The sequence below is a fragment of the Mytilus californianus genome, unplaced genomic scaffold (assembly GCF_021869535.1).
Source record: "Mytilus californianus isolate M0D057914Y unplaced genomic scaffold, xbMytCali1.0.p SCAF_11, whole genome shotgun sequence".
Classification (NCBI taxonomy): domain Eukaryota; kingdom Metazoa; phylum Mollusca; class Bivalvia; order Mytilida; family Mytilidae; genus Mytilus; species Mytilus californianus.
In genome coordinates this window covers 48519242-48544255 of record NW_026262593.1, presented here as the reverse complement: position 1 = coordinate 48544255, position 25014 = coordinate 48519242, and the positions used below count along the sequence as shown (strand labels likewise).

Genomic DNA, 25014 nt, shown 5'->3' with positions numbered 1-25014 from the left:
ATTTCACAATCGAGGAAAAGAAGACGGTATTGTGGCTATGACAGGTGGGATATATCCGTGTTCATCTATGACACAGATAATCAGATAATCCATCAGTCTACCAAATCATGATGACGTCCATAAATCGTTCGAAAGGATGACCTCAACTAACTTTAACATTTGGAACCCTTGATGCAAAAGCTTCCATGTAAGCAGTTACCTTTAGACAAGAAAATCATGATAGGAAACGTAAGCCTTGGATTATCGTATCAACTGGGAGATATATGCTCCATATGTAGGCGCTGCTGGAATGCTGCTACACTTTTTTATCCAATGCTTAATAATTGCTTTCATAGCTTTTGACAGAGTTCAAATTGACTCTACCGGATGCAAGAAAATTAGTTAATAGATATAAGAAGATGTGGTATGAGTGCCAATGAGACAACTCTCCATCCAAGTCACACTTTTTAAAAGTAAACCATTATAGGTCAAAGTACGGCCTTCAACACGGAGACTTGGCTCACACCGAACAACAAGCTATAAAGGGCCTCAACAATGACTAGTGTAAAACCATTCAAACAGGAAAACCAACGGTCTAATCAATATAAAAAAAAAACGAGAAACGAGAAACACTTATGAACCACATCAACAAACGACAACCACTGAACATCAGTTTCCTGACTTATGACAGGTGCAAACAAATGCAGCGGGTTTAAACGTTTTAATAGGCTCAAACCTTACCCTAACCTGAAACAATAGTGTAACATCACAACATAGAAAGACATACTATAAAATATCAATTGAAATGGCTTAACTCAATCAAAAGACAAATTAACAAAAACAGTGAACATACACTGAACGAATAAATTTGATCTATAATGACACAATGTAAATACAAAATTAATAAAACAAGGGAGTTAGATTTAAAACAATATCAGAAAGACTGCAAATATAAAAATAGGAAGATGATTGCCATTGAGACAACTCTCCACAAGAGATCAAATGACATAGAAATTAACAACTATAGGTCACCGTACGGCCTTCAACAATGAGTAAAACCCATACCGCATAGTCAGCTATAAAAGGTCCGGAAATGACAAATGTAAAACAATTCAAACGAGAAAACTAACGGCCTGATTTATGTACAAAATAATGAACGAAAAACAAATAAAATATACAGCAATAAACGACAACCATTGAATTACAGGCTCCTGACTTGGGACAGGCACATACAGAATGTGGCGAGGTAAAACTAGTTTAAATGCGCCAACCCTCCCGCTAACCTGGGACAGTGGGACAAGCACTTTTGAACTAATCTTTGATATTGTGTTTGCTATTGGTTTTATTCTTATTATCAGTTTCATTGCGAAACGAAAACGACGAACAGACCAACAGTACACAAAACACAACAAAGAAAACTAAAGACTGAGCAATACGAACCCCACCATAAATCAGATTGATCTCGTGCTCCGGAAGGATTAGTATTTTTTAGACATGTAAACAGATAGTTTTGTGACTATCTTGTTACCCTTTACAGATAACTATTTCGAAAGAGCATAATTACTAAAGTGCAAAGAGCGCTTGAACAATCTATTACGACAATATTTTCGCTGATAGTCAAGTAATATCCTGCAAACAGCTACAATATTTAACAAATACTTCTAGAATACAATCTATCGATTGCCACTGGACGTTAAGCAACCAACAATCAACCAATCAATCAATCTATTGACAGTTTTCAAGCAAGACATATTCTTTCAACCTCACTTCTTTTCCAATTTATATGCGCATCTACTGATACTCCTCCTACCAATTGAAACAAAATATAAGAACATAAAACTTTTAAACGTTTTTTTAGTTGATCTTTTATAGATTTTCAAACGAGAAGACGTATACTTATTCAGACATCTTTGAATAAAGCCTGTATGTCTATCAACTTTCTTTTCAATACTTATGAGCAAACATTTGGGTCTCCAGCATCATTGAAAAGACATTTATTGTCGAAATTCTCATCTGGTGCAGTAATATTGGCACCGTGAGTAGTATTACTACCACTGGGTCGAATCTTCTGATAGCGGACTGCTAGTCCGCGAGGGTATCGCCAGCCCTTATTCCTTGTCCGGATTTGGCTATGCCTAAGACTCTTCAGCGGTTTGTATCAGGTTTGGATTTTCAAATGTGTCGGTCTCGAGCACCACTGAAGAGACATTGATTGTCGGATTGCGCATCTGGTGCAGTGAAATTAATACCTTTAATTTTATGATGGTCAATTAAAAAAAAATCTATTACTCCAATTTTATATTTCAACAAACCTTTTTCATATACATGTAGTTTCTAATTATGAAAGTTGTGTAAAAGACAGGGCAGTTATAAACCTTCAAAATTTATTTACAAACCCACCTTTTGAAAAATCAAGTTCTCAGTTCCGTATGAACTTTTCATTTACAGAATTGTCAGTTCAAATATTTCGGATGCTCAAGTGGACACCTTTCTTGTTGAAAAGCCAGGTTTCGGCTCAGTCAATGTTGAAAACCAAGTAATAATGAGAGTATAAAGAAAGTAAATTTTGAATGGTTTAGATTTGGCCGAGCGAGCAAAACAAGATAATGTGGTCATATTTTCCCCAAGTAAATTTTCAAGCGCGTAGATGTGTAAAGTAAACAGTTAGATTAAGGTATGCACTCTTTTTTTCGTATACAAAAGGGAGACGTGGCAGAGTTAAGACCACGAGAATATTAGCAATTAAAGGTCATCTCACGATCTTTAACAATAGTGGTCATTTTGTTGGTAACTGGATTATGCAGGTTTTTTTTATTGTGTAAATTTGTTTTAAAACATCTATGGTCTATATGTGCAAAGGTGTAGGTTTGAAGCAAGGTTCGTTTACAACCCCCTCCCCCCCCCCCCCCACACTTTTTTAAAATAATATGTTCATTCCCGTAAAATGTTTTAAGTAATGTTTTACATGTCCGTATTTCCGTAAAATGTTTTGACAGTAACTTCCTCCCTTTAAATAAATGTTAGTTTAAAAATTTCCGGATGCTCGGACTTTCCTCTTCTGAGAAATTTCTGTCGGAAGATTGACCAATACTGCTTCTGTCAATGTTCAAAACCTTGATGTAAGGGTCTGGACGGGGTTTATAGAATAGAAAGAATATACTGGTTTGACAGTGCATTAATAATTTGAAACGATTAATGTAAAACACATTTGAAATGTGTATCAATTCTATGATATACTTGTATCTCTTACGCTGTGATAATAATACAGTTGCCACATATATGTATATATTAATCAATGAATAACAGGAGATGCGGGGTATACACAATGTACGGCATGGCCCAATTTAACGATTTATACAAAACATTGATTTTTTTATTAACAAAATATAACCTTATATCCAGTTACACATTCACAGTACATTCATACAATATTCAGCAAACAACTATTACAAATACTTACAAAACAAAAAACTTAACAAATTAAAACAAGTATCCTTATTCTATAGTATGTAAATCTATTTAAATTACTGTCAATGACTGCATTCCAATGTATTGATTAAACCTAAAATACAGACTAGACAATGAGCAACAATATATATGTCAGACAATGAGCAACACTATCTATGTCGACCACTTTCGGCCATTTTGTTTTCCATTTCCAAAAGGAATGTCTAATGCGTTGACACCACCACTGATTGACCATGTTGCAGACGAACGGTTTGATGTCAAGGTCGTCTGTGACGTCTTCCTTTGAGTCGGATCATCCTTTTTCAGTGGACCAATGAACGAAAGAATAACAGGGAGTACGAAAACACTGTGCAAAAACGCAAATGTTATTACTAAAAACATGACCTTGAAAAATGATCTGAAAACGAACGATCTTGAAAAGATTAGCGTGCATATTCCAATAACCGATGAAAATGCACAGTTAAACACCGGTCCGCCAGCTCGTACCAACGATGCATTTGTTTTTGAATTTCGGTCTGTTCCCTCAACTGTCATGAATGCGTGACATATGTGAGCACTGAAATCGACAGAAAAACCTACACACATGATAACGTGGATCATAGTGATGCAGCTCAAAGACAGTCCCCACATATGCATGAAACCAAACACGCCAACCATGATTGAAACTACAGACGAGGTCACTAGAAATATCAGCAATGGGTGTGGCATGAATATACACGTGATAACAAAACATGCAACAACGGCTATGCCAACTGTTTGCATTGTATTTGGAAGTACAGATACATATTGTTCAAAGTAAGTGAACGGTTGTCCGTATGCAAATACCGGAAGTCCTGAATTTTCTGCTATTCTGCGCATTTCTTGCATCATTAGTCCCTGTTCGTGTGACTGTTGTATGCTTTTTGTGATAACGTATACTCTTGAATACTTTATTTCAGTCCCATTATCATTAAACACGACATCATTTTTGAAAATTGGTGCAAACTGAAAAAACATCCGAACTTTGTTACAAAATTCCATCTTTGTTCCGTTTGTTATTGCTAAACCAGATTTATAAAACTCTTTTAACCAGTTGATTTCAAAGCTGCTATGGACAAGTTCGTTCGATTGTGCAGATTGAACGAAATCATTAATTTTATCGACAATTTGTGGGTCTCTGTAATCTAGTGATTCGTCGATATTAAAAGAAATGGGAATCGGAAGTGGAAAATTATCATATTCTACGATACTGTACTTGTAATAGTAAGAGTCCTCACTGACTAAATTTCTGAGAACAAGCCCTTGTTCTAGGTTGGTAGTACCAGAAATTGAAAATACGAGGTAGGTTATATAGACCAAGGCAATTATAACCTTAGCAGGTATATTTAGAACCATTTTAGGCAATATTTTAGTTGGAACAAATTCGAAAATACTCTGCAGATCCTCTTTTTTCTCAGGAGTGTCTCCGCTGCAACATGCGTAGACTAGAGGGTTCCTATAACCTGATGCTTTCATTTCTTCAGTAGTGTAAATTGTTTGACATGTCAGACAATGGCGACTTGATGCTATTCTACGTTCATGAAAAACAAGACAACCGAGGAAAAAAGTGATCTGGTTAATATAGCAAAGTATAACAGCTGTTCCTGAAAAAGAAAACAAAAAAAGTAAATAATTTATTTCAAAGTAGTATGATATAAAACAATTCATAGTATAAATTAACTAAGTTACTACACACTTGAAGTTTGTGTGGGTTTTAAAGCATTAAGATGATTGCTCGACGGATGCGAAGAAAAATGAAGCAAATGTAATGATGTATCGCCTTTACATAAATACACGATTCTGTCCAAGCCTTTACGAGCTTACCATTACATTTGTTTGAATGTTGATTGGAAACAATTCAGAAAATAGTCTTAAGAAGGGAGTAAAGGATAAGAAGTTTTTGTTCCGGCGACTTGCGAAAAACTGGAATTACTTCCGATCACTAGTGTATTTACCCTTCCGGAGCACCTGATTTCACCGCGGTGTTTCAGTGGACTTTTTGTTGCTCAATCTTTAGTTTTCCATGTTATCTCTTGTGGTCTGTTGTTTGTTTTGGACTCTTTTTTTATTTTGGTCATGATGTTATTTGTTTTTCTTCGATATACGACATAGATTACCCCCTTGTGTCTCCTCCCTTCATTAATGAACGTTCGTTGTATTCCTTAGCTGTAAAAATTTTAGTTTTTTCATTGCTTAGCTTAAGTTTATATGTTATTTTAACGAGCACATAATGTGTGTTTTTACCATGTGGTTTGTATTGCTCCTTTTGAAGTGTCTTGGAAAAGCATTATCAATCGTATAACTTAAAGGGTTGCTGTGATATCCTTTGGAACTAGAGCTTTCAAGAGCTATTTTTTCCGTTACATTTTAGAATTAGTTGATTGTTGTATGTACGCACCTGTATATAGACAGAAATGACGAACGCTCATGAAATCGGACATGTAGCCGACCATGAATGCTATCAGATCGGTAAGGGACGTTATTGTAATGGCAACGCCCGTTGTCCGCATTGTAAAACTGATCCGTTCCTCAACTGATCCCCGCAGTGGAGCATCTGTCAACCCCGACAGTAAAATGAACATGTCATCTACACCAATACCTATAAAAAGAATATGTACTATATCAAAAACATAATATATAAAAAAAAAACATGATATTAGGTGATTTCGATAGAGCATAGAACTGTAAAATTACATGATTTTGACGAATAAGAGAATATGCATTATTGTTTTATTTAAAATAAATCTTAATAATCTGCTTTGTTTATTTTAATTGTCCTTTGATTAATAACGTTACATTTCTTATTTAACGTATAGTATTATAATTATATGGATTTTACATGATTACATCTATCATGTTTTTATTTTGTTTGCGTGTCATGTCAACTTTTCTTTTTTGTTTTTTTTTTTAAATAGAAGCTTCCTGTATTTGAAAAGGTTAGTTATCCAGTAATTCTTATGTTTATTTTATATGAAAAAAAAGTCAGACGAGATGACATCACCACTAGCTGTGATGCATTTTGCAATGTTGCAATAAGTATTACCTAAAATAAGAAAAGGCATTATGCCAACCATGTTCACATATGTTATTCCCAATGCTCCACATAAACCAAAGGCCCCGAGTATTGCAAGGGCTGTAGCTAGTACTCCAACTCTTCCAAGATGGCCTCTCTGTGTCAAACAATTTCCACCAGCTGTCACTAAGGAAGCGTAGGTTATCATTATTGTAAAGGTCAAACTAAAAAGAGCAATGTCCCCTATAGTATTTTCATCAAGCTCCGTGCTTATTGAGTCGGAGTGACTTAAAGTGAAATCTGTCAAATTAGCTTTGAACTCCATCAACTGTTTTACAAATTCCTTTTCCCATGCAATAGACAGAGCAGTATATTCTTTATTCTGCTGTCTAAGATAGTAATGGAGACGCAATGATTTGGCCGATTTGAGAACTCCGTTTTCAGTTTCAGCTTTCCCAAACTCTCTATCTGTTCTGTGGTCGCCATCAGGGTCGCTGGATGTTGGATATGTCAATGTTCCATTGGCTACTTGTGCCCAAAAAAAATCTCCGACATACCACAATCCCCAAACAGAACATTGACCATTGTTAATTGCACATAAATCTTGATAAAAGTATGATTTGCCATCGGAACCATTTATACTAATACCCATGACAGTTTGGTGAAAGTCTTGAATCTCCGGCAAGTACGTTCTGTTGATAATATTGTCATTAACAGTAAAAATGACACTTCCATAATGGCCAAGGTCGGGTAACTGATGAAAATGAAAGTTTTCATTACTTTCATCGGGAAACATGGATTTAACTCTCAGTTCATCAATATCCGCCTGGCTATTAGTTGGAGTATACAGTGTTTTGATATCGTTTTCTGAGGTGATCCACATCACATTCAGCCCAAGCAAACCATTTAACAGCACTGAAAATATGATTGCTGCAGCCGGATTTCGGCTGATGACTTTCCCATAGTACCCAAATGCACTGCTTATTTTATCTTCAACTTTTCTGTAGACATCCATACTTTATCCTGAAAATAGAAATATGCAATTCTTATAAATGTAGACAACTACATTATCTATACTTTTTTGGAATTTTGAATCCTAACCCCTTCCCCCTCCCCCCCCCACCCCCCCCCCCCCCCCATTAAAAATCAAATGGTATCTCCCTTACTATACCTTGAATAAAGAAAACCAGAGACTGATATCACTGTCTTTGTATACATTATCTATTATACGTTAATTATTATAAAAATCTATTTGTTTTTACTACATCTTCATATCGACAATTTATTATCTTATTTGCCTGATCTTTTTCACCAAAAAGTCAATAAGACCTATTTTTCAGAATTCCAAGCAGAAAATATTTGAGCAGTTGTACACAATTCTTGTAATGCAACTTGGTCGGGAATAATTGTAGAGAATAAGATAGGTTGATATTTGCCAAATTGATAGATAGTGTTAGAAAACAAACATGTGAAATTCAATTCATACGTTTGCAATCCTTTGAGCTCTAAATTCTATAATCCCTCGTGGAATCCTATCCACAAAATATGATGTTTTGCACCATTGAAAATTATTCTTAAATAAGGCACACTAAGAGTACATAAACATCAGACAGAAGAAAGTAATAGCAAAAAAGAGTTACCAACTTTGCTTTCCAATTTTATAACTTTTTTGGTAAGGGAAACAACTTCTATGCAGGACAGGCTGTTGTCCTGACAATACGATGTATGATATACCCCACTTACTAATTCAAGCGTGTAGCAATCATTTGGGCGTCTGTGATATATGTGTGGGGAAAATTTGTCAGTGGCGGATCCAGGGGGGGGGGGGGTCACGATTTAATGATTTAAAGCATTAAATAGTCAAACAAATTTTGAATATAACCCGTTTTATTGAATTACGCCCCTTTTCCTGTATCCGCCCCCTGTTTGTTCCTATTGAATGAATTTGATCACGATTAGACTGTATATATTTTTTGTCGGTCTTGAGGTATAAATTATCGTTCATACTTACTTGGGTCATAAAAACGTATATTACATACATTTAAAAGTTTCCAAGATATTTCATTTATTTATTTTTATATTTGATATCTTATAAAATTAATATTATTGTCGACATGGTTAAACACGTTTGTTTATTTTTCTGTTTACACATTACATTCATTTAATGATGCAATAAATCATTTCTATATATTATTTGTCTGACGCTATTAATTACTTTGAGCAAGGACATGACAATGTTATGACTTTTTGTCAGTTAAATGTCTGAAATAACAGGGTTACATGACAAGATCGAGAGTGTAAAACGATTGAACATTCCAAGCAATTTTTAATGTTTTATTTGTTTTGTTTACAAATTACTGTCAGTGTCATGAAGATTTTAGCATCCCTTCACGCATTGTGTAAAATGTTAAGGGAAAACGGTACATGTAGTATTTATGACATTTATTCTTCCAAATAACAATACTAGGCGACAATACTAACATTTTCTTAATTTACCACTTTTTATAATAAAGACCTGGACAACACAATAATGTGTGTTAATAGTACTTTATTATTCTGTTTTAGAAATTGAAGTCAAATAGTATCATGACCATCTTCGAACGGAGCTTGTTTATGGTATCCATGCCCACCGTCACTTTTTCAAGTTTATGAAAATTTGGAATACTTTTCGAATAATTTTCAAGAACATATTTCAATGGGTTTAAAAATTTATATTGTAAATGCAGTTATTAATAAATAAATAAAAAAATATATTGCACCCTTACATCCAATCGCAGCGCTTCTAAGTTGACTTCCTTCACCTGCCTTAGGTACACGAAAGGCAAACCTAAAACCGGGAAAAGTTATACTACTTTTTTCCCTTTAACCAAATGGGAGTGCTCCGATATAAAACGGAAAATCATACGTCTACAGAACAGAACATGCAGAGGAATCATTTGATCTGAAACAATTTATTTGCTATATTCCGTTGTACTGCGATGGTTATTTCAATCTCTCAAGTAGGAGAGGTCAATTACATCTGGGGGAAAAGGGGGGAGGGGTTACTGAAATATTCGGATTGAGATATTTTAAAATATATACATAAAGAAAAAATAAAGAGGACTATCGATTCAAGTAGTTTCTTTCTATGCTATGATTATCATCAGCGATGCTAGAGTTCAGAGGTTAAGTTGTTTAAAATGTACTAAAGAGCGCTATGCGATGAACTTACATATTTAAGTTGTTTACAATAAATCACCAAGAAGCATACATGATTTTCTTATTTCAATTATGAGTGTATAATGTGACATGTTTCGGAGAACTCGACAGTAAGTATGATAGATATAATAAACAGTTGTATGACAAGATGATGAAAAATGATGTTTTTATTGAGCGTTACATGTATGTTAGCCTTACATATACTTTAATCGGATGTCATCACATATCATTATCATTATAAGTATTTAGTCTGTGGTTTTACCAGAACTTTAACGACTATTAAGGAATCCAAAATTTAGCTCAAACTTCTGTTTTGCAGTCCTATATAATTTCATTATAAAAATCATACCCTCAGATTGTTTGATAATTGTTTGCGTTTTCACTTCATATTTGCACAATATCAGACCGAACAGAAAATAAGTAATCGCAAATACGTAAATTGGTTTATTATTGTGACAGTTTTCAATATTCACAATTTGTCAACTGACTACGTAAATACTAAAGTTGAAGGTATTAGGTGAGCGGATTTGTGATGTGCAGTTGTTTAGTTGTTTTTTGAAAATTCGTTTTTATGAGTCAAACATTATATTTTATTGCTTATCAGAATAAAAATATTTGGTATACTTGGCGTTCCCACTGTATGTCTCACTCTTCTCAGCTCTTCATTAATTGCATATGACGTCTTTGTGACGCAAATACGTTAACCCGGTCTAAATAACTTAGACCCAGGCATATCACCGAAGTCATAAAGAATAAACCGACATTGATAAGTTTGGCCCGAATTTATCAAACCATCTTCCGGTTTGCTAGTGAAACAAATAAAACACTTGTTTCTGTCATGCAAAATACACAAATACAATCCGATAAATCGATTTTAAGATTTTCATCATATTCATATTGTAAAATATTAGCTGCTCGACACAATATGGTCGGAGCCCTTTCAAAATTGCTCGCTGCGCTCAGATCGACAAAAAACTTCATATTGTGACTAGCAGCTGATAGTATACAATATCTATATGCAGACAACCTGATAATCGGTACTTATTGCCAATGAGACAATTATCCAGCAAAGATATCAACAACCAAAGACAAAAAGACAAGGATGAAAACAATCAGAGACTAAGGGACAAGGATAAGTACAACCAATGACCACAAGAAAAGGATGTAAACAACTAAACACAAAAGGACAAGAATGTAAACAACCAAACACCAAAAGGACAAGGATGTAAAAAAACAAACACCAAAAGACAAGAATCTAAACAACCAAGCACGAAAGGACAAGGATTTTAAAAAATCAAAGATTAAAGGACATTGATGTAAACAATAAACGACCACATGACAAGGAAGGAAACAACCAAACAACAAAGGACAAGAATGTTAACTAACGACATTGATGTAAACAACAAAAGACCACATGACAAAGATGGAAACAACCAAACCCCAAAGGACAAGGATGGAAACAACCAAACCCCAAAGGACAAAAATGTAAACAATCGACATTGATGTAAACAATAAAAGACCACATGACAAGGATGGAAACAACCAAACCCCAAAGGACAAAAGTATAAACAATCGACATTGATGTAAACAACCAAAAGACCACATGACACGGATGGAAACAACCAAACCCCAAGGGACAAGGATGGAAACAACCAAACCCCAAAGGACAAAAATGTAAATAATCGACATTGATGTAAACAATAAAAGACCACATGACAAGGATGGAAACAACCAAACCCCAAAGGACAAAAGTATAAACAATCGACATTGATGTAAACAATAAAAGACCAGATGACACGGATGGAAACAACCAAACCCCAAAGGACAAGGATGGAAACAACCAAACCCCAAAGGACAAAAATGTAAACAATCGACATTGATGTAAACAACAAAAGACCACATGACAAGGATGGAAACAACCAAACCCCAAAGGACAAGGATGGAAACAACCAAACCCCAAAGGACAAAAATGTTAACAATCGACATTGATGTAAACAACAAAAGACCACATGACAAGGATGGAAACAACCAAACCCCAAAGGACAAGGATGGAAACAACCAAACCCCAAAGGACAAAAATGTAAACAATCGACATTGATGTAAACAATAAAAGACCACATGACAAGGATGGAAACAACCAAACCCCAAAGGACAAAAGTATAAACAATCGACATTGATGTAAACAATAAAAGACCACATGACACGGATGGAAACAACCAAACCCCAAAGGACAATTATGGAAACAACCAAACCCCAAAGGACAAGGATGGAAACAACCAAACCCCAAAGGACAAAAATGTAAACAATCGACATTGATGTAAACAATAAAAGACCACATGACAAGGATGGAAACAACCAAACCCCAAAGGACAAAAGTATAAACAATCGACATTGATGTAAACAATAAAAGACCAGATGACACGGATGGAAACAACCAAACCCCAAAGGACAAGGATGGAAACAACCAAACCCCAAAGGACAAAAATGTAAACAATCGACATTGATGTAAACAATAAAAGACCACATGACAAGGATGGTAACAACCAAACAACAAAAGACAAGGATGCAAACAACCAAACACCAAAGGACAAGAATGTTAACAATCGACATTGATGTAAACAACAAACGACCACATGACAAGGATAAGAACAACCAAGCTCCAAAGGACAAAAATGTTAACAACCGAACACCTTAAGTACAAGGATGCAAACAACCAAACACCAAATGACAAGGATGTAAAAAACAAACACCAAAGGACTTGAATAACCAAACACCAAAGGACGTAAATATTCAAACACCAAAAGACAAGGATCTAAACAACCAAGCAAGAAAGGACAAGGATGTAAAAAATCAAAGATAAAAGGACATTGGTGTAAACAATAAAAGACCACATGACAAGGAAGGAAACAACCAAACCCGAAAGGACAAGAATGTTAACAATCGACATTGATGTAAACAACAAACGACCACATGACACGGATGGAAACAACCAAACACCAAAAGACAAGGATGCAAACAACCAAGCCCCAAAAGACAAGGATGTAAAAAACAAACACCAACCGACAAGCATGTAAACAACCAAACACTAAAAGACAAGGATGTTAAAAACAAACACCAAAGGACTTAAAAAACCAAACTCCAAAGGACTTAAATATTCAAACAACAAAGGACAAGGATGTGAACAACAAACTCTAAAGGACTAAATAGGTAAACAACAAAAGACAATGATGTAAACAACAAACTCTAAAGGACTAAATACTAGTAAGTAAACAACAAAAGACAATGATGTAAACAACAAACTCTAAAGGACTAAATAAGTAAACAACAAAGGACAATGATGTAAACAACAAACTCTAAAGGACTAAATAAGTAAACAACAAAAGACAATGATGTAAACAACAAACTCTAAATGACTAAATAAGTAAACAACAAAGGACAAGGATATAAACAATAAACCCAAAATGACGTAAACAAACACCAAAGATGCCGTCAACAAACATATTTCATTAAGTTATGTTGTGTTGCTTTGTTTTTAATGTTTGGGGAAATTCTTGTGTTTTGGTTAGTTGTGTGTGAATTTAAAAAACTTTGTTGTGTTTCAGTTGTATCCTTATTATGAAACAAGTTACTTGCGCATGCTCAAGAAAAGTATATCAAAATCCTGATGCTACCGGAAGACTCTACTTGACCCGAACGACGTAGGAGTTCGGGTTAAAGGGTCATCCCGACCGTGCAGATTAAATGATTTAACCGGTTTGATTGACCAATAACTGCTTTAACACTTGCCGCCATCAATTTATATGAAAGTTTTGGAAATATGCGGACAGTATTCCGCAATCCGACTCCTAAGAAAGTTCTCATGTAGGGTAAAGAAAGGGGTAAATACGCCTTTAGGTAGTAAAAGATTGGTAACTTTTAAACTACTTAATTGTTGCCTTTTTTGGTGAATTGTGATCTAATGGCAGGTTCTTATTAAATTATTAAAATTTTTATATAAATTCGTGACGATTTAGAACTTGACATATTGTGTAGACACCTATCTAATGTTGAAAACTATAAGTTGCCCTCCAAATGTCATTATATTGTTTTTGTCGTTTGATTGCTGTCTTATTGACGTATAACCCCCATCTCCTACAGTTTTAGTTCCGTTTGATGTACTTTGAAATCGGTTTATGAAAAATCGTAACTGAAAGGGTTATTGAGTATAGATTAATAGCGTTTCTTTCCCTCGAGAATATGCTTAGAGGAACTTAAAGCGAGGAAAGATGTATTTAAATTCAAAATTAAACTTTGAAACTAGTACCCATGATTGTCATTTAAATCGCTCTTATCGGGCAGATATGTGTTACAAAAACGTGGTTAACTTTTATCCTTTTAAAATAAGCTATAGCAAGATGTACTACATTGAAGTATATATTTAGTGTAAAAAAGGGCAAAAATTGGAATGTAATGTAAAATTCATCATGAAAATACATGTATAAACCCATGCTGAAATTAAACATAACCATAGGTAAATAATTTAAATAAATAAAACATGTAAGTATGTAAGTCATCATTATTATTTTATATCTTGCATGTATTTAATACTGCCAGTAAGGTCTACAGGTGTAGCTTTTTTAAAAGCAAATATGATGACACAGTATGTGAAATTATGTTTCATTTAACAATTTTATCTTAAATGTAGTTTTCTGTGTTTGGTTTTGCATTTTTTACGGAATTATAAAATTTTATAATTAAAGTGTGACAAAGACTTACCTTTTGTCTTCACAGTTCTGTTTGCCAAACTTTAGTCGGGAATGTTCATTGGTTAAATATACAAATTGTATAATTAATTCAGCACCAATGACGTTTGTCAAATTGATTGACATAATTCTTAATATACATAATATATACACGTCCGCCTTTTGGAACGCCTTTGTCACAAAGGACAGCCCACTTTCATTATGCAAGCATTACAAGTTCATTTGAGTTATTCATCAAAATATTCATAAACAACAGTTTTAATTACATCAAAATTGTAGGGTTCTAAAAATAAAGAAAAGAGTCCATATTTTTTTTCAAATATCAAAGGTCGTTCGGCAGAGATATCCATTCTTAAATCATCTTTTTTGGTAATAATCAAAATCAACTAACAGTTGTAAAGAAGTAAACTACAGCTGTACACACACACTTTTACCTGTTATAATAAGTAAACTGGTGATATTTGACACCGAATCAAATATGTCAGAATTCCATTACAAGGGTTACAAAACTTGTAGATGTAATATTGATAAAAACATATTTTTTTAGGCTAATCTTCAACAGAAACATTTTTTTCTGCTCGCTTCTGAAACAAATAATTCTGTTTAAAAGATTTATAAAATTAAACAATTTATTTAAGAATAAGGCCCATACCTATTGCCAAGACTACATTTTTATTTGACTGACATTTCTAAATATAAAATAATGAGATGTGGTATGATTTCAAATGAGACAACTAATCACCAGAGACCAATGGAAGCGGAAATAACCATCTTTTTCAGATCAACATACGGCCTTTGATAATGATTATATCACATACTGTACAGGTAGCAATAAAATACCACAGTTTAACAAAATGCAAATTAATTCAAAAGGTAAAACAACGGCATTATTTGTGCTTAAAACAAAAAAGGAAAAACAAATATGACAGAGAACAAACACCGAAAACTACTGAATTACTGACTACTAAATTGGGCCGGACACGTACAGAATGTGTCGTTCTTAAACACTTGCATTACTGGACCTATCTTTACGTTGTTCTTAATCTGATGCATTTCATATAATCTCATATCAAAATTGGACCTTCAAAAAAAATTACATTGGAAATCTGTACCTTACCGTTACAATTTACAGGGTTTCACAAAAGTCACACTATTATATCTAATAAGATAAGCTCTTTTATGTCGTTTGGATACTGCCAGGGGCGGATCCTGGATTTTTGAAAGGGAAGGGGGGCATTATTCCATAAAACGGATTATAGACCGCGAAAAACAATTTGGACGATTTTATGCTTAAAAATCATATAAATCGTGAAAAATATGATATAATTATTTTTTGGGGCGACCTGAACGCCCCCATGGATCCGGTACTGCTATCTCAATAACGCAAACCCCACAACTCGTTATATACATGATATCTTTGATAAATTTAAGTATGTATCACTAAACAGAGATAAACATTTAATGCTTGCTATATCTTGCATCATCTTGTACGTATTTTTGCATCCATGGCTTTCAGTTGTTTAAGTTAGAACGTTCCTGTTAGATGTAAATCCAGAAAAGCTTTTTGTACGCACGTAATTTATAAAGTGATATTTTCATTTATATTTTTAATATATGTATATTCAATCATCGGTTACAGTCGAATTTTACCTTATTTTCACCTATTTAGATTGTTAATTGATACTTCAATAACAAGAGTTTATATATACTACCCCTCTATTCATATTTTCCACGTTTCAATATTTACTAAAACAAATAACACAAAAAAGAGGAGGGTACTTGCATCAAGCGCCTGTGTTAAAGGCATGTATTTGTGCTATTTTTTATTATGTAAATTCAGAAATTATTGCGTGCATTTATTATTGCGATTTTGTCATTTTAGACTAAAATGCGATTTTAATTTTTGCGATATTGAGAAAAATCCTGTTAAATTCATATAAAAAATTTCAAAATGCGAGTTGAAATTATTGCGAATATACCCCTGTCGCATTTTTCGCAATAATAAAAACATCGCAATAATTTCTGAATTTACAGTAATCAAAATATGTAATGATTGGCGACTGGAGATTTAAGAAATAGACTTTATACTGTTCGAATTATTTCGGTTCTTTACATTTGGCTAATGATACAACTTGTTATGAATTTTATATTGGAACAACGATTTTTGATTGGTTCCGTTATCGACTTGTGATTTAAAGAAATAATAGTTTTTAATTCTGCCGTTGATTGCCGAAACCTAACCCTCCTAGTATGTATCCCTCCAAATATTTATGCTCAGTAGTTTCAGTTTCATTTTCTGTGGAAGTTTTATTTTTCAGCGTATGTTCCATGCTGATTTTCTACGATGAATAGACGTATTTACAATGTAATTGTTTACTGATCAGACATTGATAGTTTATCACTGATAATTTAGATTCGTTCATTCGCAATGGATATAGACGTGTGGATTTTAGATTCATTTTTCACTCGCTAGATATAGGCGTGTTGACAAATTATTGTTGACAGATGGTGTTGAACATTGATTTAATTAACTTTAACGTCTATTATTTTGTTTTTTCATATGAAATTGTAATAATTTGCCAAAATTAAACGTTTTATTTTTAGTTCTGATTCAGTCGTCTAATGGTACATATCTGCGTCTAGTCTTTTGTCTTAGATTCTGATTGATTAATCATACTAACTTCGAAAGAGCAAATTAATCTCCTATGCAAAGTAATATAAAATTAAAACTTTCTCAGTACAGACATGTTATCACTAGATCTATGTGTGAAAACTACATGTACAATTGTAGATAAGCATTTCTTTTACTATATGTTTTGACTGCAACATATGTATTACTAAACTTGACAGAAACAAATTTGTTAATATGTACTTGACAGAAACAAATTTGTTATGTAACCTGACATAGAACACAAATTTGTTAAGTAACTTGACAGAATCAAATATTAGTAAACAACAAAAAGTGAAAACTCGTATGACAGATACTGTGTAACAAGGTTCAATGAACTGTTTACATGACTACATAATTACGTGCAGCAGACGATACTTCATGACAGATGCATGTACTTATAAACAATATCTGTCATAATGATTGCTTTCAATTGTTGTTTTTATATTTTAGTTTTTATCGTTTGCTGTTGAAGTGACATCTAGGTGTCGTTACTATACATTTAAATTGATTGATTGTTGTTAACTGAACACCCAGTATAATTTGAACTATAAATCTACATTCCAATAATTAGTTTGACAATAAATGTACAGAGAAAGAAGAAAAGTGTATCTAGGTCAGACAAAATGAAAAAAGAATTTCATCAAAATGCAAGTTCTAGCATTAACTAATAAAGAAGACTACTTTGTTTTATTCAATAATATTGAAAGAATGGTTTTAACCGTTGATTTTGAAACTTATTTTAAACTTCTCTGCTGCAATGCATACGATGTCTTCAGATGTTTCATTTCCCATTATTGTTATTTTTTTTTTCTCAAAAACATCATACAATTGTATAGTGTGAAATTAAAATAAGGTTGTATCTAAAAATTAGCGCAATTATATACTAGTTTTGTGACGCAAATGATATTGGGTATTTTAAAAACTAGTAGCGCAAACGTATCATTGGTACATATGAGTTGTGGCACAAAAGAACGCATTTTTGGTGCGAAAGGATTCATATTAGATACATTGTAAGTATAAGTAAGTTACCAAGGCATGTAATATAAGTGAATATTACTGTTGAATCCTTTGGACGTTGAAAGTTGTTTAAACTGTGGATGGATGGAGTTTACATGATACAGAATAATGGATTAAACATAGATAATAATGGAAAAAAACTTAAGAATAAAGAAAAACGAGTCATAATACAGAAAAATGGACTAAACATAGAGAATAATTGACCTAATAACTTAAGAATACAGAAAAATTAGCACATAAAATTAAGAATAGAGAATAATGGGCCGAACATAAGGAAAAGAGAAAAATAGTCTACAAATTTAAAGAATACAGAAACAAGGATCCCCAATCCAGACCCTCACATATGGATATTGATATAAAAAGCAATATATATATGTTTTATATTTCGCCAATTTTTTGTGTTTAACAGCAATAGTGCATATTGTGTCATCCTAATGAACATTATATTTTAAACTACATGTACATGTAGACTTAACAAGTTGCTTCTAACAACTGTATATAGATAATAAAATCAAATGATATTCTATGCTTAACACTGCTGTCAAAGACATTTTAAAATATAAAGACAAATCTTACATGTTTTTGTAAACTTTTGCGAGATAGAACATATTACTAGCCTTTCTCTAGATCGAATTGGCATGTCCTTTTTATTCATACTTAGGGTCAATACTCATAATTTACCAAGATTGATAAAAATTCACACACCTGAATCTGTGATCCTATGAATTTCAGTAAGAAAAAGAATTAAAATGGCATTTGTATGGAAAAAAGATAAGATTCACTTTACCTTATATTTTTGCATTTGGATTTTTACTTTTTAATTATCAACAAATTTCGTGACTTCATATGTATGTTATATTTTCCACTGAACGTCGTCGTCGTCGTCGTCGTCGTCGTCGTCGTCGTCGTCGTCGTCGTCGTCGTCATCGTCATCGTCATCGTCGTCATCGTCATCATCATCATCATCATCATCATCATCATCATCATCATCATCATCATCATCATCATCATCATCATCATCATCATCATCATCATCATCATCATCATAGTTTATTTGATCATATCAATGTTGTTTAGAGACGTCGTCATTGTACGTGTAATTTGAAAGAGAATATACGTAAGTTATTTTGCTCAGCAGATTAGGTTTTTCTAATTTGGATTTTTTACTTGTTAGTTATCAACATGTTCGTGACTTGATATGCATGTTATATTTGCCACTGGACGTTTAACAATAACGATATTCTTTACCAAAAAAAAAAAAATCTATTGGAAGTAAACCTATAATAATAGGCCAATGATAACAATAATGTATATAATTTTTTCAGATATTAATAAATTTAGTTGCTATAACTGCAATATATTAACCCTGAATAAGTTTGATCTATGGAAATTTGTTGAACATTCCATTACGTGAATGATTCAGACTGTTTAAAGTTAAATTCACTAAGTTTCATCAAATTTCGGATTTTGACCTTGCGAGTCAAATAATCTTAAAGGAAATTGCAATGCCTTCTTTATTTTTAAAGTATTTGAAGAAAAAATATTCATTACACAGCTCAAACAAAAAGTGTATAATGCTACAAAACAGCACGCAATATGCTGCAAACTATAAAAAAAACATCACATTTTAAACCGGCCAAAATAAAAATAATGAGATGTGGTATGATTGCCAATGAGACAACTGTACACCAAAGTTCAAATGAAGTGGATGTAAGCAACTATAGGCCACTAGGTTTTAGGTTATTCATTTAAATATTATATTGTGATATAGGACCATTACACAATACTATATAACTGCATCATACATGTATTTGCGCTTAACAACTCGTGGATTTATTTTAAAATTTGAAAAATTATCCGAATTTAAGATTTTCTTTTTTGAAATTTGACTTTGCTCTAGATGTTTTTCTCCTCATAGAAAATTAACAAAACTTTGCAGGCGTGCTTTTAATAGTATTTTATTATGATTTATATGCTCAGAATGAAGCCTAAATGAAAAATTGAGAATTTATACACAAATGATCTTGGTGACCACTTTTCAATAAAAGGATTACTTTGACCTGTTCAACTTATTTTGGTAATTCATCATAATACTAGTAACCGAAACTGAACTCTTCGTAACCCTGTCAAACTGAAATAAAACCTATCGACTGTGGAATAAATATTTCTAAAGAAATGTGATAATAGTAATGAATACATAATTATAATAATAAATAATAAATATATTATGATCCAAATCACGCGCATACGACATGTGTTTTTGAATAACATAAAATATATCAACTTCCAAATAAGTACCGAAGCTCGGAAACTCGGTGATACACAATGAACTTCGGAAATGTCCGGAGAGCCTACGATCTTCGGAAGTTAGTGTACTCCTGAAGCCTAAGTTTGGGAAGCTAAATTCCTTAATCGTTTATGAGTATCAAAACAAAAAAGAGGTAGGTTCGATCCTCGTTTAGGTCAAACATTAATCCTGAACATTTGTATTTGCTGCTTCTCCGCTTAGCTCACGGCATTTAGTACTATGAAAGACTGGTCGGCTCGGAACAGGGTGACACGTTTTACTTGCGGACGACAAAGCTTAGCCTGGTAGGTCTAGTCCGGAACAGTGTTCATATTTATATCATATTAACATGTTCGCGTCCTGATATGCATAAAATATTTACAACTAGACGTTAAGCACCGATCCACCACCATCGTCATCGTTTATAAACGAAAATATTTACATTCACAATCTACATTTTCATTATCCAAGAACTAAAGCACTGACTACAAGGCAAATTGTACTCTCCTGGATTCTCAGTGCACCAGTATGATACCGAACTAGTGGCAACTTTAGTAAAAAAAAATATCAAGCAAGTTATGAATACACAGAAGGAATAAATCCGATATTTAGACATTCTTATCATTAACTGTTATCTTTCAGTTTTTAGTCGGCGGAAATGAAACAGTGATATTATTAGAAAATGTCCCAAAGAGTTTTCAATTTCCGTGTTTCAAATCGTAGCAAAACATGAAAAATATTATGTTTTTTTTTCGTGTCAAAATTTGTTTTATCATACGCATCGCAATACATTGAACATCAATAATGTGCAATGCTATTACAACAATGGACAAAACACACTGTTTAGTAAGCTATAAAAGACCCCAGCATGACAAAATGTGAAACAATTCAAACGAGAAAACCAACGTTCTGATTTATGTTTTTCGTGTATTGTTGCTCATTTTAACATGAGTAGGCAATAAAATCAGATAGCAGGGATACAGTAGCAATCTACAGTACACCAATTTATTTTAATAAATAAAGAAAACTTGATTTCTGCAAATTTCTACATTGGCGCCCAACAATTCATTGGGAGCCAAGTAACAGCAATATTATGTTTACTGGGATACTAAATTAATATATTAGATATATAAAACTATCATTAACCAATTGTAGAATCAAGTCTTTTCATGATAGTGAGTCCAACGTATTCGATATAGCAGAAATAAGAAACAAGAAACTGTGGACATCAAGGTAAAGGAATACGGCAATAAAGCCCTTAAGTGTCCCAAATATTTTTTCAAATTAAATATTAGCCTTACCAGATCTTAAACCTTGTCCTAGCAATACTAAGGTGTTTAGAAAATTAAAACAAAAACACGAATTACCATGGCAACAAGTCATGACGAAATTTGTTTTATTTTGTTACGTTTCTTAAATTTCCTTGTTTTCCATCACAGTTTTAGTATATTTTCGTTTGAAAAAGAACGTACACACACACACGAAACAGCTTTATATTTGAGTTTATGTTCATGGCAATAATAAAACTTCACTACACTGATTGCTTTGGCTTCATCAAATCAAAATCATGGTTGATTTTCGAACGTGTCTTATATAAAATGTAGGTCCGCTTCGAATTACAAAAGTTCTAAATTTTTCTATTAGAATCGGAATAAGGGTATCGTGCCATGCTCTGTGCTCATTTTAACATTGGTAGGCATTATGAATGTCATCATTTTACAGCTCGCTTACTTTCGGTATAAATATATTGACAAATATATGCCTATCCATGTTAAAATGAGGATATAGCATAAGCTGAGAGGCATTCAGTAGTATTTCTAGTCCAAGGAAGAGAACTATTGAAAATTTGCACAATATGTGTGAAAATGAATAAAACAAGAAAAATATCACTGCACGACAAAATATATTTTTATTCTATGGCGTAACAGTTGTGTCAAAATATGCTCCTTTCCACGAAAACAGTAGTTCATATATAACACCCCTCTATTATTATTTTCCGTGTAAATAAAAAGAAAAGAGGTGCCTTATAGGAACTACAGATATTGTAATATCTAATGAATAAGAACAAGAACACATTAAATAAGTGAAAATAAGTTAAAATATTAATGAATATTTACTAAAAATTTTACACACAAAAACATATTTAAAAAAAAAGGGGGGTCCATATTTCCAAAGCGTCTTTGGTGTTTACCCGCTACCGTAAAGAAAGCATATCAATAAAGAGCAATAGAGTACGCCATTCAGGATACAAAAATGTTAGTCTTAAGCTTACTGAAAACAGACATCCAAAATCACTGGTAATGGGAACAGTATAAAATACTTCTTCGGTTTTATTTACATTCTTGTTTGTATGAAAAAACTCAACAAATACTACAGCAACAAAGTACGCCATACAAGGTAAAATAAAAGATAGAGATCCAATTATTATCTTACACCGGAGCACCTAAGACCAATCCCGATTTTGTAGGAGCTCGTGTTCCTCCTTTTTTAGTTTTCTGTGTAGTGTTTGTGAATATTACTTGTCTTTCGTCGTTTTTCGTTTATCGCTATGGCGTTATCAGTTTCTGTTCGACTTATGAGTTTTGAATGTCCCCATGGTGTCTTCCGCCTCTAATTTGTTTACATTATCTTACTGACAACTGGCATCTTAAGGCTATGGTGTCATAACATATTAACACGGTTAGATTTTATGTACCTGGTCGTCTTTCTTTATTTGATGGTTTGTTATGTTCACCAATTGCTAAACGAGTGTTGTCTTACCAAGTGAATACAATAATAACTATAGCTTAAAACTATTTTTATTTATTTTTTCTAATATACACAAGTATTTTCTTTCATTTTGCATTAAAAAGTGGCAAAGGAGTTGTAATCTGTTGCATCAACATTTTATTCATGAGTATCATCATCTGTGCCTGTTGCATTGCCATTTCATTCAATGAATTCATTATCTGTTTGTTCGTTGGTTCTAGTTGCTCAGTCATAGGTAGTTGCTTCTTCGTTGGTTTTGTTGATGGCGTTGTTTGTTGATAATTCTGTCCATTTGACGGTTCATTTGCAAGTTGTTGCTTCGACATTCCATTCGATGATTTCATCTGTTTCGTCATAGTTTGTTGCTTCCCCATTGGTTTCGTAGATGGGGTTGTTTTTTGTTGATCTTTCTGAACTTTTGCCAATGTTGTCTGGTCATTTACCAGTTTATTACGTTGCTTCTGTGCTAACAGATCTTTTGCTATAGTTTTTTGATAAGATAGTGGTATCCATGTTGAAGCTTGATCATTTAGGACAAATGATGGAACATTTGCTAACATTGCAGCTAGTTTTGCGTTTTCTGGGTTTTTATTGGACTGAGCACCACGTTGAGCTAATTTTAATACATCGGCTATTGTCATCTGCCCGAGTAGTCCAGTTTGTCCAGTCATTTGTCCAAATATGTCGTGCTGCGCAAAGACTGTCTGCACAGTGGCATTTGCAATTAGGAAAACAATTATCGAAATGACAAATGAATTCATATTGTCTACAAAAGATAATTATACATGTGCGTAAACTAAAATAATGAATATCAATTGAGACTTGTTCAGTCGAATGTCATTTAAATGTTATTTGTTTAGTTTTATTTCATTGGCGAACGGCATGACAACACATTTTAAATGTTTATACGTGAATAAACCCTTTCCCTGACTCCACGAGTATGAATCTCTATACAGTCCAAATTGTTGTGCGAGTATTGATGGGAATTTATTTATCTGAACATAACTTCTAGTAGTAAATTGGATTTCTGATTTAGACAAGGTACCTTTCCAACAATGAGGTTGTCCTTGTGTTTTTTTAAAGGGTTTTTTTTGTGCTTTGTATCGATCTGATCATGAAAATTATTTTTGCAATATGTCCAGAAGGGGTGTTCTGAAAAAAAACACCAGATCTACCTTAAGCCCTTTAACTGATTTTTATAGTTTGTTCTTATGTTGTACTGTCACACCACTGTCCTAGGTTAGGGGGAAGGTTGGGCGCCTGCAAAACATGTTTAACCCGCCGCCTTCTGTATGTGCCTGTCCCAAACTAGGAGCCTGTAATTCAGTAGTTGTCGTTTGTTGCTGTATATCATATTTGTTTTTCGTTTATTGATTTGCCATAAATCATGCTGTTTGTTTTTTCGTTTGAATTGTTTTACATTTGTCATTTTGGGGCCTTTTATAGCTCACTATGCGGTATGGATTTTGCTCATTGTTGAGGCCACACGATGACCTATAGTTGTTAACTTCTACGTCATTTGATCTCTGATGGAGAGTTGTCTCATCGGAAATAATAACACTTATAGAATGATTTAAGCAGATTTCCACTTAAAATATTTTTCTTTGTTGATTCCTCACTATAGGATTAGACTATAATATATATGAACGTTGTTATATATATATATATATATATAAGTCTAGAGATTTACACAACGATACTAATATAAGATGGTATTATACGAAGATGTTGTTATCAAATTGTTATTAAACACGATTTAATAACAACATCTTCGTATAATACCATCTTATATTAGAATCGTTGTGCAAATCTCTAGACATATAATTTTTTCCTTATCTGCACAGTATCGTCTATTCTAGACGATCCGGTACAT

General features: G+C 33.2%; 1 protein-coding gene across 1 annotated transcript; it reads right to left on the bottom strand.

Moving 5' to 3' along the window:
• Positions 1 to 3338: 3338 nt before the first annotated feature.
• Positions 3339 to 14461, bottom strand: LOC127720229 (patched domain-containing protein 3-like). Its single transcript, XM_052226714.1, has 4 exons — positions 14432 to 14461; positions 6509 to 7501; positions 5864 to 6064; positions 3339 to 5069 (listed from the first exon to the last, which is right to left on the bottom strand). Exons 2-4 carry the CDS (start codon positions 7491 to 7493, stop codon positions 3601 to 3603), a joined length of 2655 nt encoding a protein of 884 aa, XP_052082674.1. The 5' UTR covers positions 7494 to 7501; positions 14432 to 14461; the 3' UTR covers positions 3339 to 3600.
• Positions 14462 to 25014: the final 10553 nt, after the last annotated feature.